The 22,376-nt window shown below is 40.9% G+C and overlaps 2 protein-coding genes across 3 annotated transcripts in view; one reads left to right on the forward strand and one right to left on the reverse strand.

Moving 5' to 3' along the window:
* The window catches only part of LOC140458148 (structural maintenance of chromosomes protein 1B-like), a 146,280-nt gene extending 135,663 nt beyond the window's left edge, over positions 1-10,617 (reverse strand). The window contains exons 1-2 of the mRNA XM_072552306.1: positions 10,383-10,617; positions 791-979 (exon numbers count right to left, since the gene is read on the reverse strand). Of these exons, the coding sequence (XP_072408407.1) occupies positions 791-979; positions 10,383-10,491 (298 nt within the window). The 5' untranslated portion in view covers positions 10,492-10,617. The remainder of the gene's footprint in view (positions 1-790; positions 980-10,382) is intronic.
* Positions 10,618-10,703: 86 nt separating this feature from the next.
* Positions 10,704-22,376, forward strand: part of ribc2 (RIB43A domain with coiled-coils 2) — a 55,324-nt gene continuing 43,651 nt past the window's right edge. For both annotated transcript variants that reach the window (XM_072552307.1, XM_072552308.1), the window contains exons 1-2: positions 10,704-11,000; positions 11,828-11,909. In XM_072552307.1, the coding sequence (XP_072408408.1) occupies positions 10,884-11,000; positions 11,828-11,909 (199 nt within the window). In that variant the 5' untranslated portion in view covers positions 10,704-10,883. The remainder of the gene's footprint in view (positions 11,001-11,827; positions 11,910-22,376) is intronic.

Consider the following 22,376-nt stretch of genomic DNA (forward strand, 5'->3'; position numbering starts at 1 on the left):
GCTCCTCTGGGCCTGCTCCTGACCTGTATTTGTGGTCAACTCATCGATTTGTTAATTCTTTGCTTTCTCTGCCAGGATCCGCCCCAGAGAATGTTGACAGTTTCAGTCAAATGGGTCATTGTTCAGGATAGTTGTCTGAGCCCATCTAATGACAGGATCTCCACTTTTCATTTTTGTTGTTCTTCAATCATTGATTTTGTTTTAAAAGCAGAAGAGAATCTGTCATTGAGGAGCTGATGCTGCAGCATGGGAGAGACAAATTCTGTGATTGGAGAAACAGCTCCTCACAACCTCAGATTTCATTTCCCAGTGCTCCTCATATTATACTGTATGTTGTTTTCCTGCTCCCTGGACCTTCAATTGTTCAGACAAGAAGCAGAGGCACTATAATATATTCCAAGGAGCCATAATGTAACAGAATATGAAACCCTGGGTCAGAGTCTTTAATTTGTTACTCCAATATTTACCTTATTGCAGATGATTTTGGGGACTCTTTCCACTACCACCCTCATGCATTTTGAGCCTGTTTTTGATGGGACTTTTTGGCTTGTAATTGGTTTTCTTCCCAAAATACATTTACATGTCAAAGATAACAACAAGGAGACCTATTAACAATTAATTGTTATTGATGAACTTGGGTTATCTTTCCTAAATAAGTTGAATTCAAATATTTTAATTACAGCATTGGTTCCAGTTATAGAAATACAACTGTCAACTAAAAGACAGACTAAAATACAATTAAGTCACATCAAAAACTAGAATTGCAGCCCTTTAACCCTCCCTAAATTACCAATAATGACTCTAGTAAATGACAGCTCCTCTTCATTTTCTCTTTGGTACAGCATAGTGACCCTTGCAGTAGATGACACAGGACGCCCTATATGAGCACCATGAATCAGATCCCTGATGTTCTTCACTCTGAGGTTGGCAGTTCTCTCACCCATCACAAAACTAATTGCATCCATTACATTGGATTTACCTGTTAGTGAAAGCAAAAAAAAGGTGTACTGGAAATTATAGAAATATTCGCAGTAAAAAGTCAGTTATTACAATGTATTACAACATAAGATCAATATTTCCAAAGGTTATACATACTTAACACTATTTCAAAATCTGTAATTGTAAACACTAATGAAAGCAACCAAGTCAACAGTTACTTTATCCAATTTACAAGAAACACAAATATTAAATGTTTGCTCATATTGCCAGAAAGAATTTCAATTGATGTAGCTTTTCACAATCTTGCAATGTTCTAAATCATTAGGGGCCCTAGGAGAAGAGATTTTATTAAAGATTCAATTTTATGTTTGTGACTCCATTTTATAGTTGAGTAAAACAAGTGATAACTAAAGAATATCAACAAATCATATTAAATCACAAGGCTCTACAATGAATTACTATGATTATGAAATAAGCTTTGTGTAGCTCTGACACATATGTCTGTTGTGAAGTTATACTTGCCAGTACTGCACATACACGGGCAGCTTTTGCTATAATGTCTACTGCCTGGACTGGAGCTAACTTAGATTATTATAAAGATAGGGAGAAGTACATCAATGCGGTGTGATTTAGTGGCTTGTTACCTTAAGATTGAAATTAAGACAACTGTTAGAACTTTAGATACAACCTAGGAAAGTGTCATGTGCTAACTGTGAGACCTATTTCTTCTAAAAAGATTTATTTTAGCACAGACAGAGTAAAGCGATCCTTACTTGCTTCAAACACTCCACATGACTGACAGTCTCAGAAGTGTGAAGTCAAGGGTGTTGCCAGCTGAAACTTGAAAGCTAACACATCAACAGGTTGCATTTACTGACAGAGTTGATGAAGCTAGTGCAGTAAGTAGTTACCTACACAGATTCTCAGAAAGCATCTCATAAAGTACTAACATATCAGACTTAGTAAGTAAGTAGTGTATTGTCCTTAAAGGGACAGTTATAAATTGAGTTCACAATTCACAAGCATTTGTGAAAAGATATTTTTGCTAACTATAAAGTATGCAACGGTTCCCCCAGGTATCAGGACCATTTGTTTTCTTTTTATGTGTAAATAATCCATCAGCGGATATAGGTTTGCATAATTTTGACGTTAGTGAATAATACAAAGCTTGCCAGAAGTATAGTTACGGATAAGCAGAATGCAGGACGGACATTGATGAAAATGGCTGTTCAAAGATGTGCAGGTTAGGTGGATTAGCTATGCCAAATTGCCGGCAGTGTCCAGGAGTGCAGGTTCAGTGGATTAGCCATGGAAAATGTAGAATTATGGGGGGGGGGGGGGGGGGGGGGGGGGGGGGGGGGAAATGATGATCACTTATCCAAATGATCAGTTATCTGAACAAAATACTCCCACCAGTGTCGTTCAGATAGTCAAGGTTGCCCTATATGGAGAAGCATGCAAAACAGGGACTTGGAGTCAGAAGCATTGGAGAGGATCTAGTGAATATTTACAGCAATGAAACCAGAAATATGTGTTTGTAAACATATCGAAGGATAGACAAGCTGGAATTCCTTTCTCCAGCAAAATAAAAGCTGAGGAAAAACTTAGATTTGTAAATTTATGAAACATGTTCAGAGTAGAAAGAAAATGAATGTGTCCTTTTGTGTGGAAAGGTACATTATACAAGACATTCACCAAGAATTTTAATGACAAATGCAGAAGAAACTTTTCTTCTCAAAGAGTGATGCGATTATGGAACTAACTACCATGGGAAGTGGTTAATTAAGTTTGGAAAAATGTAATGAGAAACTGACAACCACTTGAAAAAGTAGGGAACAGAGAGTTAGGATGGTAGTTTGAGAGGAGGTGGAAGGAGGTTTGAGTGGAGAATAAACATTGATGATTGATTGAATGGCATTTTTTCTACTTTGTATCTCGTATATAATTACATGCAAATCTTTTGAGGGAAAGTTGTTACTGCAACAATGAGGTATAGGAGAAACTGAATTTTGAAAAGGAGTCCAGAAACACAAAGTAATGCTCATTCGAAATATACAAGGGCAGAGGCAAATTTGCCCCCAAAGGCCCTGGAAAATTCAAACAAGGGTGGACAATGTTTATTAGCAGTCTATTAGCAGCAAACACGAGAGAAGCGGCCAGTGATTGCAGCAGTAGCAAGCACTAGCAGGCAAATAGCAGCAGTGAGCGAGGTAACCCGGGCAGGGAAAGGGAATCTCCGGAAGCCAAAAAAAAACAGGCTTGAGACTTTACATTCAATTAAATACTTTCTAAATACAGTTGCGACTGTGATGAAGGTAAATTATCAACTAATTTAAGGGAGTCTAGCACTAGGGAACAATGAACTAAAAATTAGGAACAGGTCTTTGAGGCATGAAATCAGGGAAACACAAAGGGCTGTAACTGTTTGGAGATTTCATCTACAATGGAAATTAAGGTTAGATCAATATTAATTATATATCAATTATTAAACTTAAATGGAAGTTCAAGATCTGACATACAGTAAAACTTGTCAAAAAAGTGTGGCACTGGTAAAAGCACAGCAGGTCAGGCGGCATCCAAGGAGCAGGACAGTTGACATTTCGGGCGTAGGCCCTTCATTGGGAATGTGGATGGGGAAGGGGCTAAGAGATAAATAGAGGGGTGAGGACAGGACTGGGTGGGGGAAGGTAGGTGGAATGGTGTTAGGTGAATGCAGGTGTGAGGTCGTCATGATTTGGAGATGCCAGTGTTGGACTGGGGTGTACAAAGTTAAAAATCATACACCAGGTTATAGTCCAACAATTTTAACTGGAAGCACTAGCTTTCAAAGCACTGCTCCTTCATCTGGTGATTGTGGAGTATAAGATTGTAAGACACAGAATTTACAGCAAAAGTTTGCAGTTTGATGTAATTGAAATTATATATTGAAAAAGACATGGATTGTTTGTTAAGTCTCTCATCTGTTAGAATGACCATGTTTGTTTAAGTTCTTTCATATGTAAATCACAAAACGTTTTTAAAAGTGAACTCAAGTGAACTTTAACAACTGATGTCATGTTGGCCCACATAACGTATTGAAGATGTGAGCTTCCCTGTGTGAGATTGTCAATGCCAAAATGGTTAGACTGAATCTAATCTAAAAAATTTATTTACAGAATCTTACGTGGATTCATGCAGTTTTTGAGCAAAGTAAAATGTAATTCTGCAAGTACAGATTCACCCCACAAATTTATATGTGTATGTATGAGTGTTTGTGGGTGGGGGGGGGGGGATGGGCGTTATTGGTGTCTGTGAGAGGTGTGTGTGAGTGCAAAGGGGTATAAGTCTGTGAGATGCTGAGTGTAGGAGTGTATTTGTGAGCGTATGAGAGAGGGTCTGCGTGAGTGTGTCTATATGCATGCGTGCGCATGTAAGACTGCATGCATGTGCACGCATCTGTCTGTGCGTGTATAGTGCAATGGAATCACCTATAGTGTGACATGAACCCAGGGTCCCGGTTGAGGCCATCCTCATGGGTACCGATGTGTGAGATGTGAGGTGATAGTGATAGGTTGGTGGGGAGGGTGGGGTGCCTTCGAACCGAAAACTTCCAACTGCAACACAGTGGGGCGGCACGGTGTCTCAGTGGTTAGCACTGCTGCCTCACAGCACCAGGGTTCCAGGTTCAATTCCAGCCTCGGATGACTGTCTGTGTGAAGTTTGCACATTCTCCCAGTGTCTGCGTGGGTTTCCTCCGGGTGTCCAAAGATGTGCAGGTTAGGTGAATTGGCCATGCTAAATTGCCCATAGTGTTAGGTGCGTCATTCAGAAGGAAATGGGTCTGGGTGGGTTACTCTTCAAAGGGTCGGTGTGGACTTGTTGGGTCGAAGGGCCTGTTTCCACACTGTAAGTAATCTAACTTTAAAAAAAAAGTTCCACCCTTTGAATCTCGAAACTGCACTTTATCCTCTATCATTTTCATTACCTACAATCAGACCCCACTACCAAAACGATATTTCACTTCCCACCCCATCTGTGTTCCACAGAGAACATTCCCACTGCAACTCTGTTAGGTCCACACTCCCCACCTAACCACCCTCTACGCCAGGCACCTTTCCCTGCCACCGCACACAGTCCAAAACCTGTGCCCTCATCTGAGATGAAGACCCTAAAGGACCATTTCAAATCTGGAAGAGATTTTCTTGCACATCTTCCCACTCCATTTATTACATCCATTGCTCTCGATGTGGTTTCCTCTACATCGGTGAGACCGAGCGCCAGCCTCCCCACGACAATCTTCTCCCCCACCTGCGTCCACCTATCGCCATCCCACCTACCTTCCCCACCCCTACTATGTCTCTCAGCCACCTTCCCCCTCCACATTCCTGATGAAAGGCTTATGCCCGAAACATCGACTCTCCTGCTCCTCGAATGCTGCCTGACTTGTTATGTTTTTTCCAGCGCCACATTTTTCGACTCTGACTCTCCAGTGTCTGCAGTCCTCACTTTCTCCTAGATACAGGAAAAATAATAGTACCTGCCCAATTACAATCTTGTAGCTTTGTGTATATGTGATGGAAACACATCAGCTGGGACCTCAGGAAGATGACTTTTTGAGTATCAAAGCATGCGTCAGTTATTTAAAAACTTTTTAATGCTAACTTACACCTGTTGCCTTGTGCCAATTTAACTACTGAGGTGTCAAGAAAATTAAAGCTTTCCTTTTGTGTGTGGCTTTAAATCTAAGACCAGAGATATAGTAGAAGCAGAAGTACAACTTTCAGTCCACAAAGTTAAATCCATCAAGATCATGGCCGATCGAATAATCTTTAACTCCATGTTCCTTCTTTATCCCTTAACCCTTGACTTCCTTCGCGATTAAGTATATTTACAGATATTCACATTTTTTATGACCGAGCATCGGCAGCCCTCAGTTGTAAAGAATTCTACAGGTTCACCAGCCTCAGAAAAAAACAATTCTTCCTCATCTGTCTTAAATAGGCAACTCCTTGGTCTAAGATTATGCCTTAGGAAGCAGTCAGAGGGCGGAGCAGCAGTACAGAACAACTACAAAACTAACTGAACTTGGGGATTACAGCCTAGTCTGCAGGAAGCAGGACTGAGCAGCAGCATAGACTGAGTATAAAATTCACCGGGCTCAGGGATCGCAGCCTAGTCTGCAGGAAGCAGTCGGAGGGCAGAGCAGCAGCACAGAGTGAGTATAAAACTTATTGAGCTTAGGTCACATTGCAGCTGTGAAAAATAAAACTGAAGTGATCTCACAGGGAAGTTGTGACCTGATCGGCCAGTAGGAAATCCACACTAAATTTGAAAAAGAACACAGCAAAGAAGTATTAATCAAATTAATTAACCCATTAATAAATTTATATAAATTAATAAAGTAATATGGCTGGGCAGGTGACATGCTGTAGCTGTACGATCCTATTGCAAGCTGCAGTGGTCAAATCTGCAGCAAGTGTCGGTTGCTCGAGGAACTTCAGCTCAGAATTGATGAACTGGATTTCTGAGCTTCAAACACTGCAGCACATCTGGGAAGGGGAGAAGTACCTGGATGCTTTGTTTCAGGGGCGGTCACACTTGGTAGATTAAGTAATTCAAATTCAGCCCATGATCAGGAACAACAGAGTGTGATTGCAAGTGAGGTAGAATTCAGAAATGGAAGAACCTCAGCTCTTGATCTTGTCCAACAGGTACGAGGTACTTGCTCCCTGTGAGGATGAGGGAAACAGCTGTAGGGAGGATCAGCCAGCTGACCACTATGCCATGGTGCAAGTGGCCATTCAAGAGGGCGGAGCAAAATGACAAGTAGTAGTTGTAGAGGACTCTATAATTAGAATGAGTGATAACATCCTTTGTAAGTAGGATTGAGAGTCCCGCATGGTGTGTTGCCTGCCTGGTATCAGGATGAGGGACATCTCTGATCAACTCGAAAGAATATTGGAGCGGGAATGTGAGGATCCAGTTGTTGTGGTCCACGCTGGGACAAACATCATCGGCAAGGCTTGGAAGGAGGATCTGTTTGGGAATTATCAATCACTAGGAACAAAATTAAGGAACAAGTCCTCAAGTTTTATAATCTCCGGATTACTACCCGAGCCATGTGCAAATCGGCACTGGGATAAGAAAGTTAGGGAAGTAAACATGTGGCTGAAGGGATGGTATGGGAAAGAGGAGTTTAATTTCATGGACACTGGCATCCGTTTTGGAACAGGAGGGAGCTGTAACATTTGGACAGTCTCCAATTGAACCAGTGTTCTAGCAAAAAGTATAAATAGGGTGGCCACTACGACTTTACACTAGTGAACTGGGGAAGGGAAGGGGAAAATGACAGGAAGTATAATGATAAATCAAAAAGAAAGCAGCAGGTTAACGTGTGCAGGAGGGATTAACACCATCGAAGCTTATTAAAGAAATTAAAAAGAGAGAAAACTCAGGAGACATTATTAATGGAGAAGACAGAATTCAAATACAAGGTACAAAAACTAGCATAAAGGCACTTTTCCTGAATGCTTGTTGCATTCAAAACAAGGTAGATGATTTATCAGCACAAATCATTGCAAATGAGTATGATTAGTGGCAAGTATGGAGACATGGTTGCAGGATGGTTATGACTGGGAATTAAACATCCAGAGGTACCAGATTATTCGGAAGGACAAACAGAAATGTAAGGGAGTTGACGTAGCTCTGATATTTAAGGAAGATATCGGGGCAGTAGTGAGATTATGTAAATTCTATGCGGAATAAGGCTGAATTCATTTGGGTGGAAATTAGAAATTCTGAGAAGAAAATGTCACTGATAGGCATATTTATAGGCCACCAAATAACAACATCACATTGGGATGGGCAATAAACAAAGAACTAAATTCATGCCTGTAAAAACGGTACGGCAATTATCATGGGGGATTTTAATCTACATGCTGATTAATAAAACCAGGTCAGCCAAGGCAGCCTTGAGTAGGGATTCATTGAACGAATCCATGATAGTTGTGAACAGTATGTAATGGAACTGACGAGGGAGCAAGCTATCCTAAATCCAGTAATGAGACAGGAATAGTTAATCATTTCAAAGTTAGGGATTCTCTTGGAAGGAGCAATCACAGTATGGGTGAATTTAGAACACAGTTTGAAAGTGAGAAGATAAAATCAGGGGTCTGTGTTTGAACAAAGGAAACTACAGTAGGATGAGAGAGGAGTTGGCTAATGTAGACTGAGGAAAAGTGGAAGGCTTTCAAAGCAATTTTTCAAAGTGCTCAATAAAAATATATAACAGCAAAAAAGAAAGATTGTAGGAAAACAGGTAATCAACTATGGATGTCTAAGGAAATAAGAGAGGCCAACAAACTGAAAGATAAGGCATACAAAGTGGCAAAGACCAGTGAGAAACTAGAAGATTGGGAAATCTTTAAAGGTCAAATAGAAAGTTGCAAAAGAGCAAAATGAAAAGTAAGATAGCTTATGAGAGTAAGCTAACTCAGAATATAAAGACAGATAGCAAACATTTCTACAAATATGCAAAATTAAAAAGAATGGCAAAGGTAAACATTGGTCCTTTAGAGGATGAAAAGGGTTCTAATAATGAGAAATGAGGAAATAGACAAAGCATTGAACAAATATTCTATATTGGTCTTCACAGTGGTGAACACGAGTAACATGCCAGCAATTAATGATAAGGAAACTAAGGTTGGTGAGGACCTAGAAATGATCAGTATCACGAAAAATCAGTGTTGGACAAGCTAATGGAGCTAAAGGTGGACAAGTCTCCTAGCCCTGATGGATTGCACCCCAGGGTACAAAAAGAGATGGCAAGAGAAATAGCAATTGCGCTCGTTGTAATTTTCCAAAATTTGCTAGACTCTGGGCAGTTCCAGATGACTGGAAAACAGCAAATGTGATGCAACTGATTAAAAAAGCAAGTAGACAAAAGATGCTGGTTAGCCTAACTTCTGTAGTGGGAAAAATGCTTGAATCTATGATCAAGGAAGAAATAGCAAGGCTAATGTATCATTCCATAGGTAAGGGGACCAAACAGTTCATTGTATTCCAGCTGTGATCTTATTAGTGCCTTATATTGTTTGATTAAAATTGCCCTATTTTTATACTCGATTTCCTTTGAAATAAAGCCCAATATTTCATGTGGTTTTCATTTAACAGCTGAATTTAGATGCTAGTTTTTTTTTTGTAATTCATGCAGAGCCTCCAAAATCACTTTATGCTGCAGTTTCCTGCAGTCTTTCTCCATTTAAAAAAAAAATCTGCTCTTATATCCTTCCTTCAAAACCTATTTTCTCACATTATATTGGATCTGCCAAGTTTATGCCAACTGACTTAACTTGTCAATATCCCTCTGTAGATTCCAGTTTATCCTCATTACTTTCCTTCCCACCTATTTTTGTCATCCGCAAACCTGCATGTTGTATATTCATTCCCACCAACCAAATCATTAATATGCACTGTAAATAGTTGTGGCCCCCCACTAGTTGGCATTCCACTAGTTAGGCTGTCATTCTGAAAATGGCTCATTTACCCCAGTACTCTATCTTCTATTAGTTTACTATGCACTACCCATATCGGTTAGCTTATTTGGCTGGTCAGCTGGTTTGTTATGCACAGCAATGATAAGGGTGTGGATTCAATTCCCACACTGAGGTTACCCTGAAAAACCCTCCTTCTCAACCTTTCTCTTACTAGAGGTATGACCACCTTAGGTTAAACCACACATCATCTGTCTCTCTCTCTCTCCTTCTCTGAGAAAGCAGTCCCTTGACACAGTATTCATCCATGTTATACCCACAACACCATGGGTGCCTGTCTTATTAAGTTGTCATGTGGACAGCATCTTATCAAATCTTTTTGGAGGTCAAAATGTATTACATCCATTGGTTCACCCATATCTACCTTGCTTGTTACCTCTTCAAAGAACTGCAATAAATTTATCCGACATGATTTAATCTTCAGAAAGCCATACTGACTCTGCTATATTATATTTCTAAATGCTCAACTATCACATCCTTTATAATAAACACTAACATTTTTCCAACAACAAATGTTAAGCTAACTGTTACTCATTTTGTCTTTTTGAATATGGGTGTTACATTGGCAGTTTTCTATGAATTCTTGGAAGAGTACTACCAGTGCATTCACTATTCACTGCAGTTACATTTCTTAAAATTCCAAGATGCCAACTATCAGGTTCAGAGCACTTGTCCACCTTTAGCCCCCATTGGTTCCCTAACACATTTTGCGGACAGGTGATGACTATTGAGGAAAGGGATTAATTCTTCTAATTTTGCTTGTGTGTGTGAGACCTTAAATACCTCCATGTCAATACAGATGTGTCACTCTGAGGGGCGGGCGGGTACGACATTGCACGACAGCTTCATTGGTAAGGAGCTAGTTTTGTGGAAGGCTTTTCCCCCCAGATCGTGAAAGGTAGTGTTTCTAACCTGACCCATTTGGTCCGATGATGCAGTTAAACCGCATGAAGGGCCCGATCAACTGTCGGCCCCGCCACGATTTGAAATTTTCCACTTCAATTAAGTGTAAAGTTCCCATTCCGAACGTCTAATGTTTAAGAGGTGGTTTATATTAATGATCTCCCCGTTCCCGTCCAAAGACACCGAAATCTCTCCTTCAACCGTCGCAGAACGCACAACACCTACGACACTAAATTGCCGCCAAGCCAGGATCTCGCGATATTTCGAGAGGTTTCGTGGTACCCTCCAGGATCTCGTATCCGTTGCCTGGTCGCCTAGCAACTGTTTTGTTTATCGTCTCCTCTGGGCAGGAAAATGCCTCTCGGAAGGGCTCAACTTCGCTTTACCCGTACTGTTGCAGACAATAGTTTGTCACTGGTTTATTTGTTCTTTCAGATTTTTAAAAAGTTTCATATATAATTAAACTACTGTGTGTTAGCTTTATGGTTGTGAGAAGAACAAAACTGGAAGATGCACAAACTGGGTGAGAAGTTTGATTTGAAAGAGGCTGAGATTATAGCGGGACGAAGAAACTTGGAATCACAGAGGCAGAACAGGATTTTCAATGCCAGAGTCAGAACAATTGGGGTAAGTATGTAATGTAGCAGTTTCTCTTCATGTCATTTAGTATAATTTTACTGCGGATTTTAGTCCGGAGTTTATAATCGTGTGTGACTGGAATTTCATAATGATATCTGGAAATAAGATGACAAGATTTAAGTATACTTGGAAACAGTGGTATACAGTTTAAAGAAAACATGCACCACTTATCTTGTCAGTCGCTAACTACTTTTTGAAAGTAAAATAAAACGTGCCTCCATTTCTCAAACTGCTTGGAATGTTGCCACGTAATCGATGTACAACTATTCTAACTAAATGAAATGCAAGAATAAGGTAACCTATGCAACTACTAAATCTGACATTTTTGTACACAATAAATCGGAAAGTAGAGAAGGCATTTAATGGAATATAAAATTGATCAGCTTGATATCATGTTGTAATTTTTTTTAAATGCATAAAGATTAATAATTCATACTAAAAGAGACCACATAACAAAACCTTCCTCTTTTGCCCCTGATTTAGCTTGTTGTTTTTCGTATTTATTGCTAGTAAATGATATTTCTTTTATTGGAGCATGGGATGGGCATCATTCTTGAGACCATATTTATTTGACATCCCTTACTGCCCTTAAGCAAGTGAATAGCTGATGTCGATATTCACAAACAGTGCTGTAAGAGGAAGATTTCCAGGAGTTTAAATTAGGAATAGAAATTTCAGAATATATGATGAAGTATTAATTTTTTACTTTGAACAATATTCCTGATATCATAGTGGACATGATCCATAGAAATAGAGAAGGAGGCTGAAGTAAGTTAAGTTTTTTTAAATTGTGTACTGATCGTTTTTTTTAACAGATTGATAAACAGGCATTGGATGGCCAAATCAAAGATAAGAAAATTCATGAAGAGACAGAGGCTAGAAAACATTTAGCCTATGGTAAGTTCTATTGAATTCTGATATATAGAAACATAATTTTAAGGTAATGCATAAACTTGATAATTAGATCACAAAAAGTTGCTGTCAGCTGTCTGTTCAAATACTTACAAGTGTTTGACCATGGGAGAGATATTAAACAAATATTTGTAACATATTTTACTATGGAGAAAGAAATGGAAGCTCGAGAACACAGGGAAGTAATACTGATGTTTTGAAAGCATCACATTACAGAAAATGATATGCTGAGGTCTTAGAAAATATAAAGGTGGATAAATCTCTGGGACCTGGTCTAATGTATTCCAGGATGTTGTGGAATGTTGGGGAGAAGATTGTGGGATCCTGTGCAGAAATATTTGATTAGATTACTTAGTGTGGAAACAGGCCCTTCGGCCCAACAAGTCCACACCGCCCCGCCGAAGCGCAACCCACCCATACCCCTACATCTACCCCTTACCTAACACTATGGGCAATTTAGCATGGCCAATTCGCCTGACCTGTGGGAGGAAACCGGAGCACCCGGAGGAAACCCACGCAGACACGGGGAGAATGTGCAAACTCCACATAGTCAGTCGCCTGAGGCGGGAATTGAACCCGGGTCTCTGGCGCTGTGAGGCAGCAGTGCTAACCACTGTGCCACCGTGCCGCCCACAGTGTATTATCTATAACTACAGGTGAGATATCAAATAATTCGAGAGTGGCTAATGTTGTGCCTTTGTTTAACCAGTGATGTAAGGTGAGCCTGGGAACTATAGGCCTGTGAGTTTGACTTCAGTAGCTGGTAAGTTGTTGAAGGTGAGTGTCAAAGATAGAATTTATATGCATTTGGAGAAGCAAGGAATGATTAGGGATAGTCAGCATTGTTTTGTGTTAGGGAAATCATATGTCACAAAATTGAATGAGTTTTTTGAGGAAGTAACCAAAACAATTGATCAGGGCAGAATGGTAGACGTTGTTTATTTAGACTTAGTAAAGCAACTCAAGATTCTTCACAATAGACTAATTAATAAAATTAGATAACATGGGATTCAGAGGGAGCTTGGTGATTGCATACAAAATTAGCTGAATGGCAGGAGACAGAGAATGGTGTTGGAGGGTTGTTTCTCAGACTGGAGGCATGTTACCAGCAGTGTTCCACAGGGATCAGTACAGGGGTCTGCTTTTGCTTGTCATTTATGTAAATGATTTAGATGAGAATATAGAAGGCATGGTTAGTACGTTTGCAGATTATATCAAAATTGGCGGTATACTGGTCAGTGAAGAAGGTCATTTAAGATTGCAAAGAGATCTTGACCGATTGGGTCAATGTGCTGTGGAATGGCAGATGGAGTTTGATTAGGATAAAGGCGAAGTATTGCATTTTGGTAAGATAAACAAGAGCATGACTTATACAATTAAAAGTAGCTCCTTGGGTAGTGTTGTACAGCAGAGAAACTAGGGTTTAGGTGTGCCATATGTAGACCGATTGGTCAAGAAGCACGCTTGCCTTCATTGGTCAGAATTCGAGTACAGAAATTGGGATGTCATGTTGAGATTTTACAGGACAATGGTGAGGCCTATTATGGAGGCTCTGTACTGTGTCCAGTTTTGGTCACCCTATTACAAAGAGGATAATATTAAGCTGGGGAGGGTTCAGAAAAGATTTACCAGGATATTGTTGAGAATAGAAGGTTTGACTTGTAGCAAGTGGTTGGATAGGCTGGGATTGATCCGCAGGATCAGTGTTGGGATCATAACTGAAGTTTATTACCTTTTTTTGGTTCTGCCTTTTAATATAACCCCTAGTTGCTCATATTCCCTCAGCAGAGCCTCTTTCCTCTTTCTACTTCTACAATTGGTGCCAGCATGAACCACGACAATTGGATCTTTCCTCTCCCTTCGAAGTTCAGATATTCTGAAGCCAGGCATTAGGCAGGCAATACTGCCTTTGGGACTCTCAATCCTGGTCTCTGAGAACAGTGTCTATTTCTCTGACTTTGCAATCTCCAATTACAACTGTTTCTCTTTTTCTCCACCACCCCCCCCCCCCCCCCCCCCACCCCGCCTCCATTGAGCAGCTCCCTATACCATGGTAGTAGGGTCAGTTTGCTGATCCTCTCTACATCCCCACTCTGATTCACACAGGGAACAGGAGTCGCAAACCTGAACTGCTGTGCTCTTCCAGCACCACTAATCCAGAATCTGGTTTTCAGCATCTGCAGTCATTTGTTTTTACCAGCCTTACTGATAGTCACACCTTCCTGTCTCTGACCAACAACTGCATTTGAGGTAGTTAATCTAAAGAATGTTTTCTGAAATAGTGTCCAGATAACTCTCCCCACACCTAGATATGTCGCAGAGCTGAAACCTCAGAATCCAGGTCAATTCTGAGCTGGAGTTCCTCAAGCAACTAACACATGCTACAGATGTGATCACTGTAAACCATAACAGGGTCCAACAGCTATCACATCATGTAGCTTCAACATGTCATGTGGCCCGAATCTCTTTAGTTCTTAATTTAAGTTTTTAAAAAATTCATTCTGATCTTTTAATTTGCAGTCTAAATATATGATCCCTATTCACCTTCTATCTGAAAGTACATAATCAAATTACCAACCATTGAACTTGCGGTTTACCTGTAATGTCACTCTTTGTGCTGGGCCCCTGATCCTGGACTTCAATTAATCCTGTTAAAGCATCTTACGCACTATGACTCAAACAAAAAAAAAGCAAAAAGCGCCTCCTTCAGTCTGCACTGAATTCTCATGTTACCTCCAAATTTCTTGAACTATATAGTCATTCAGGCTAAGGCCCATTCCGGATGTGATCTTTCTTTCTTGACAGTGTAAAGCTAACTGTTTCATTTTGTTTCTTTTCAAGGATAAGCAGCACATAATATAAAGGAGCATTTAGTACCTGGTGCACAAATCATCAACCTTTTACGTTGTTTGAGGAAGCAGCGTGTTAAACCCTGGGACGGCAAAGTATCCCATGGACAAAGAGGGGCATATTGAACTTCATAGAATCATACAATGATACAGCACAGAAGGAGGCTATTAGGCACTTTGAGTCTGTGCCAATTCTTTGAAAGAGTAGTTCAGTTAGTTCCAGTCTAGTACTCTTTCACCATTTCCCTGCCATCTGTTTATTCTTAAAGTATTTATCCAATTCCCTTCTGAAAGCTATTACTGAATCTAGAATACTGCCATAACAGGGAGAGTTTTATAAATCCCAACCACTTTTCCATTTGAAAATAAAATCTTCCCCTTGTGTTACCTCTGCTTCTTTTGCTATTAATCTTAAATCCATAAAATCCTGGTGTTCGAACCTTCAGCCATTGGAAGTAACTTTCTTTATTCATAATTTCACAGCCTATTCTGCTATATGGAGGACAATTCCATTTTCTGTGGTCTCCCTTATATCTGAATTTCTGGAACCACTATAATAAATCATTAGTGTATTCTCAATAAGCACTTTCATCCTTCCTAAATTGTGGTGTCCAGAATTAAGATGCTGGGACAAAAGTAATATTTTACATAGGTTTAGCATAACCTCCTCATTATTAACTACTTTGTTCACCTATCTTGTGATCTTCAGAGATTTGTACAGAAACTTCTCAGGTCTATCCATTCATACATGCTCTTTAAATTTATACTGGTTAATTTGTATTGTCTCAACTCCACCAAACTGCCCATGTCCTCTCAAGTTAGTTACTATGTTTTTCAGTATAAAATATGTAAACTTTGCTGAATTTCGTGTGAACTCTGAATGGAAAGATGAAGAAAAGTTTATAAACCTACTACTTTCTTTGTAGTTGCCTGTTCCATGTCAACCATACTTTCTCAGAAGAATGAATTCAGATTCATTGAAAACTGAAACATTGATTCATACTGAGCATTGTGCTTATGTTATAACAGCATGAGTAATTATCAATGCTTCATATATTTCCAAGTAGTTGTATCCTGCACTTGCAATGGATGGACAATGTTTTGGATGAAATGTTGAATCATCATGGTCTGATGATTCTTTAAATCTTTTTGACCTGGATCTAGTCCTTAGAACTCCCTCCGCAAGCCTAGCTCGCAATCAACCCTTTATAACTCCATCTACTCTTGTGATAATGCATTCCAGTTCTATTTTTTGATATTACATCACCTTTTGTGCTGACAATTGGAAGTTGTGCTTGAAATATTTTGCTCATAAAATTCTATGAATATTGTTGCAGGAAATGCCCCTCTGAAAGAAACAGCAAAATAGTTGGACACTAGAGATTCAATACCATACAAAAATGGACAAGGGAACTACTGGAGGGCTTCCTACCTTGGCAATAGAAAGTAACAGTCAGTAGAAGCAGTATTGAGATGAAATTCATATACAAAATGTTAATGAAAGTGTGGTAAATAAGTAGAGACAAAAAAATACCTCAACTTCCGCCTGGGCAGCCTATAGCCTGGAGGACTCCACATTGAGTTCTCTAATTTCAAATAACCTTCCTCCCCAACCCCTGACTCCCTTCCCAGCCCCACCCCCTTCCTTCCACTGCTCCCTGCCACCAACCGGGTTAATTCCTCCCGTTGACCATCATATCGTCTACCTGTCTTCGCCTATCCCCATTTTACCATCCTGCCCTCGCCTCCCATTTTATCTGGTGCTCCCCCCACACCCGTCCCCAATACTGAAGAAGGGTTACACCCAAAATCTCAATTTCTGCACCTCCTGATACTGCCTGACTTGCTGTGTTCTTCCAGCCTCCTGCCTGTCTACTAATAAATAAGTCAAGCAGGGAGTTGACCAGTAAGTTTGAAGAAAGTGTTTCTATGGCACAAGCACTCATCCAGTAGTGCCTCACCAAATAGTGTCCCTTTATATTCTCAGTTAGAGGTTTTAATCATAGAATCCCTACAGTGTAGAAACAGGCTCCTTGGCCTCCAAGTCCACACCGACTCTCTGAAGAATAACCCACCCATACCTATTCCCCTATGTTTACCCCTGATTAACACACCTAGCCTGCATAAACCTGAACACCATGGGCAATTTAGCATGACCAATTCACCTAACCTACACATCTTTGAATTGTGGAAGGAAACCAGAGCACCTGGAGACAACCCACGCAGACACAGAGTAAAAGTACAAACTCCACGCAGACAGTCGCCCGAGGCTAGAATTGAACCCAGGTTCCTGGCCCTGTGAGGCAGCAATTCTAACCACTGAGCTACCGTGAGAGGCCTAAGAGAACATTTCACAGTTAATCACAACCAATCTCCATGTGACTTTGCTAATATGGCTACATGAGCAGAGCCATGGAGCAATTACCACTTCTGGGATCCCTTAGCAGTTCAAGGGTTTTGAAGCTAATTGTATCCACGACCAAACATTACAAACTTAATATCTTCATTAATGAACCTTGATTCTTTCTAATCTAAATGGCTCAGATTATGCGTTCAATAGATTTGTTTTTGATCTTTGGCATCAACTCCACTTTCCTGCCTGCTCTTCATGTACCTTGATTCCCTGAGAAATCAAAAATCTGTCTACCTCAGCCTTAAACATGTTTAATAACGAGCATCCAGAAACTGTGGAAGTAGGGAATTTCAAAGCTTCAAAATTATTTGAGTCAAGAAAACTCTATCTTAAATGCTCAGCCCTTATCATGAGACTCATCCCCCATGTTCTAAATTTTCCAGTTAGTGTCCACCCTGTAAAGCCTCTTCAGAATTGTCTATGTTTTAATAATGCAGTCTCACATTCACACATACCCAATTTATGCAGCCTATCATAATGGGATAATCCTTTTGTATCAGTATATCAGACATTTTAAGCACATGGATGGCCCAAAGACCATGAAGCAGGGCTTTTTAATTTTGTTCGCATCAGATCCTTACTAACATAAAATGAAATTGGAAGTTAAAAAAAGGAAAACCGATATTTACATGGGATTAATTCCTTTCTTTATTCATTTATCAGAAGTGGGCGAAGCCAGCATTTATTAACTTGCTACCTGCCCTGAACTAAATGGCTTATTGGACAACTTCAGAGAGCAGCTAAGAATTAATCACTTAGCCTTGGGTCTGGAATCATATTTATGCCAGACCAAGAATAGATGGCAGATTTCTTATTTAAATGCCATTAGTGAACCAGATGAGTTTTTACAAGAATCAACAGGGTCACCACTAGAATAAGTTTCAGATTTCTACTGAATTCACATTCTGCCGTCTGCCATGGTGAGATTTGAACTTGTGTACCCAAATCATTCACCTGGGATGCTGTACCCTGTCAATAAAAAAGCCTCATAGAGAGAGGGGGAAGCAATAGCATATGGGCAATTAGTCAAAGACAGAGCCTCTATAAAGACTCCACTTGATTGAACAAGCTGTCCAACTCAGAGCCTTCCCACGGCTATTGCTACCTGCTGCTGGAGGCCTGGTTATACACTTTGCTGCTTGAAACTTTCTTTTCTTATGCTACTAATCTGGAGAATTGCTAGTTAATAGGTGAAATTTGCTCAACAAGATCTTCTCTGCCGCCTTGCCTGTTTTGGTTCTGTCCATGGGATTCTGGCTCAAAGGCAGATATACCACATTAGGATCTAGGTCAGTCAAGTATCCAGGCATCATATGTTAACAGTCATTGCTTCAGGTGCTGCTTCCTGGTAGGTGGGTCATCCCTGCACCGTCTTTGAGGCCTCTCTAACACTAAATGCACCCAAAATTCACAACATGCAGGCCACTCTAAAATTCCTCATCGCAATCCAGCTCAACTTCACTTGAGCTATTACACCCAACACCTCAGGTTCCACAATGCCATTGGGAGAACTGCTTGCCTCCACATCATCCACCAGACATTTGGCCTCAAACAACTTGGTCGTGTTGTGGAACAGAAAGACCTAGAGTTTAGGGTACATAATTCTTTGAAATTTGCATCACAGGTAAACCTGATGGTTAAGAAGGAGAAATTGAGGACTGCAGATGCTGGGAATCAGAGTCAAAAAGTATGGCGCTGGAAAAGCACAGTCAATCAGGCAGCAACCAAGGAGCAGGAGAGTCAGGATGAAAAGCTTATGCTAGAAACATTGACTCTCCTGCTCCTTGGATGCAGCCTGACCAACTGTGCTTTTCCAGCGCCACACTTTTTGAGGAGGATCATTAAGAAGGCATTTAGCATGCTTGACTTCATTATTCAGACCTTTGAGTGTAGGGGTTGGAAAAGCCTGTTAGGGTTGTACAGAATGTTGGTGAGGCCTTGTGTGGAATACTGTGTGCAGTTCTGGTCACCCTGCTTTAGAAAGGATATTATTAATTTGAAGAGGGTTCAGATAAGGTTTTCCAAAATATTGCTGGGAATGGAGAGTTTGAGTTATAAAAAATGGGCTGGGACTTTTTTTCATTGGAGCACAGGAGGTTGAGGGGTGATCATACAGAGATGTTTAAAATCATGAGGGGCATAGATAGGGTGAATATTAAGGGTCTTTTCCCAATGGTAACGGGGCACATTTTAAGGTGAAGAGAACTATTTAAAAGGGATTTGAGGGGCAACTTTTTCACATAGATGGTGGGTTTGTGTGTGGAATGAACTCCCAAAGGAAGGTGGTAGAGTTAGAACATTTAAAAGACATTTGCATAAGTATATGAATAGGAAAGGTTTGGAGGTATATGGGTCAAACATGGGCAAGTGGGATCAGTTTAGTTTGAGAACATGATCAGCGTGGACTGAAGTCCAACCTGCTGTATGACTCTATAACTCCTGTGAATCATTTTCTGAGGCTGCCCTCTGTTTACTTGTTCAACAACATAGGTTTAGCCATCTGCGTCTAGCTGCTTAATAATACTATGGAATTTGGTGTCTCACACTTCCTGAATCATATTCCTATGATATTCTGAATACAGAGGAATAACTTTGCACTGATCTTGTCAGCCTTGTAATTGTTCAACATTTATCTTCTCAGCGCTTCTCTCCAAGTTCTTTCAGACACCTTCATGAATACCTGGCTTAACCTAACTTGGCTACCCACTCATTGACCTGGCAAACTCCTTCAGGGGATGTGATGAAACCATGGACAGAATCCACTGGAAAGACTGGTTCTCATCCAGAGCAGAGAGTGTAGAGCATGTGGATAAATATGGGGTAGTTTTGTTAAAATAAACCAGCTCTAGAAGGGACTCTGCCCACTTTCTTTACTCTCAGGAGGCAAAGTACACAGATGATCATGCAGAGTACAATTTACCCTTCAGATATCTGGCTTTTGGCAATGTCATACACTTGCAAAGCCTTTATCGAACTTTGCTCTTGATGTTATACTCTGATCACTGTAAAATTGATATGGAATATTGAAGTTGACAAAATAATCATCTATTAAAAATCTGGCCAAGACATTTATGAGCATGAGAACATGTTTGGATTCTTTACTACCAAAGTCAAGGAAAGGAAATTCTATTAAAGGACCTCTAGAAGTCTCTTGGAAACCAAGGATTCCATATTGGGATAAGGTCGCTTCCCTAATTTGGCCAAACTACCCCTTTTACAAGTTTAACAGAAGTCATCAAATCAGCAACCACTTTGGATCAATAAGACTGTTCTCTGATCAAAATGGTTATCTTTTCCATCTTTTAACATCCTGTTTGAACACGTACTGATGCCAACAATTGACATTTGAGACTGCCGGGAAGGATGAGTTGCTTCGTTTTGTTTTCACTGTTGTGAATGAATTCGGGGATTCTGTGCTTCTTCTTGACTTCTTGTAGCACTTCAGCAGTTTCTGTGCCTGTTTGCTCTCCCTCATCAGCTCATAGAATCCTTGTATAGAATCCCTACAGTATGTAAACAGGCCTTCAACCAAACAAGTTCACACTGACCCTCTAAAGAGTAACCCACCCAGACCCATTCTCCCTACCCTGTACACATCCCTGAGCACTGTGGGCAATTTAGCATAGCCAATTCACCTAACTTGCACATCTTTGACTGTGGGAGGAAACCAGAGCATCCACAGGAAACCCACACAGACACTGGGAGAATGTGAATCTCCACACAGACAGTCACCCAAGGATGGAATCGAACTCAGGTCCCTGGTGCTGTGAGGCAGCAGTGATAACCACTAATGTTGGGTTGATGAATTTTAGGCCTTCCAGTGAAAGTGCAGTCTGTTGATCGATGCCCACATCAAACACAAGAGCTGAGGAAATATAAGGAGTAGGCCGTTCAGCCCCTTAAACATGCCCCAGACTTGAAAAGCTCATGGCTGATCTCAACTAAGCATCAATTCCTCCTTTGTGTCAACTTCTCATACCTCTCAACTGCTTGATTATTTCAAAAACCTATCTCCTGTTTAAATACTTACAGTGATCTAGTCTTTACAATTCTCTGGATTAGAGATTTCCAGACATTCATCACCTCCATCAGAAATAATTTGTTTGCTTCTCAGTTTTAAATCAGTGTTCCATTATTCTGTAACTATAGCCCCTAGTTTGAGACTCCTCCACTGGTGGAAACATCTTCTTAATATCTACCCTTTTGAGCCTTCTAAGAATCATGTCTGTTTCAACAAGACCACATCTCATTCTTCTAAACTCTAATGAATAAAGGCCTGGTAGGCTAAGATAAAAGGTAGGGAGTAGGGACTTGGGGGAGGGGCGTTGGAAATGCGATAGGTGGAAGGAGGTCAAGGTGAGGGTGATAGGCCGGAGAGGTCAGGAAGAAGATTGCAGGTTAGGAAGGCGGTGCTGAGTTCGAGGGATTTGACTGAGACAAGGTGGAGGGAGGGGAAATGAGGAAACTGGAGAAATCTGAGTTCATCCCTTGTGGTTGGAGGGTTCCTAGGCGGAAGATGAGGCGCTCTTCCTCCAACCGTCGTGTTGCTATGGTCTGGCGATGGAGGAGTCCATGGACTTGCATGTCCTTGGTGGAATGGGAGGGGGAGTTGATGTGTTGAGCCACAGGGTGGTTGGGTTGGTTGGTCTGGGTGTCCCAGAGGTGTTCTCTGAAACGTTCCGCAAGTAGGCAGCCTGTCTCCCCAATATAGAGGAGGCCACATCGGGTGCAGCGGATGCAATAAATGATGTGTGTGGAGGTGCAGGTGAATTTGTGGTGGATATGGAAGGATCCCTTGGGGCCTTGGAGGGAAATAGCGGGGGAGGTGTGGGCGCAAGTTTTGCGCCCACACCTCCCCCCTTACTTCCCTCCAAGGGATCCATCCATATCCGCCACAAATTACCGCAAGAAATGCTCAACACTTTAACTCCCCCTCCCACACCACCAAGGACATGCAGGTCCTTGGACTCCTCCATCGCCAGACCATAGCAACACGACGGTTAGAGGAAGAGCGCCTCATCTTCCACCTAGGAACCCTCCAACCACAAGGGATGAACTCAGATTTCTCCAGTTTCCTCATTTCCCCTCCCCCCACCTTGTCTCAGTCAAATCCCTTGAACTCAGCACCGCCTTCCTAACCTGCAATCTTCTTCCTGACCTCTCCAGCCTATCACCCTCACCTTGATCTCC

This window comes from Chiloscyllium punctatum, chromosome 32 (assembly GCF_047496795.1).
Source record: "Chiloscyllium punctatum isolate Juve2018m chromosome 32, sChiPun1.3, whole genome shotgun sequence".
Classification (NCBI taxonomy): Eukaryota; Metazoa; Chordata; class Chondrichthyes; order Orectolobiformes; family Hemiscylliidae; genus Chiloscyllium; species Chiloscyllium punctatum.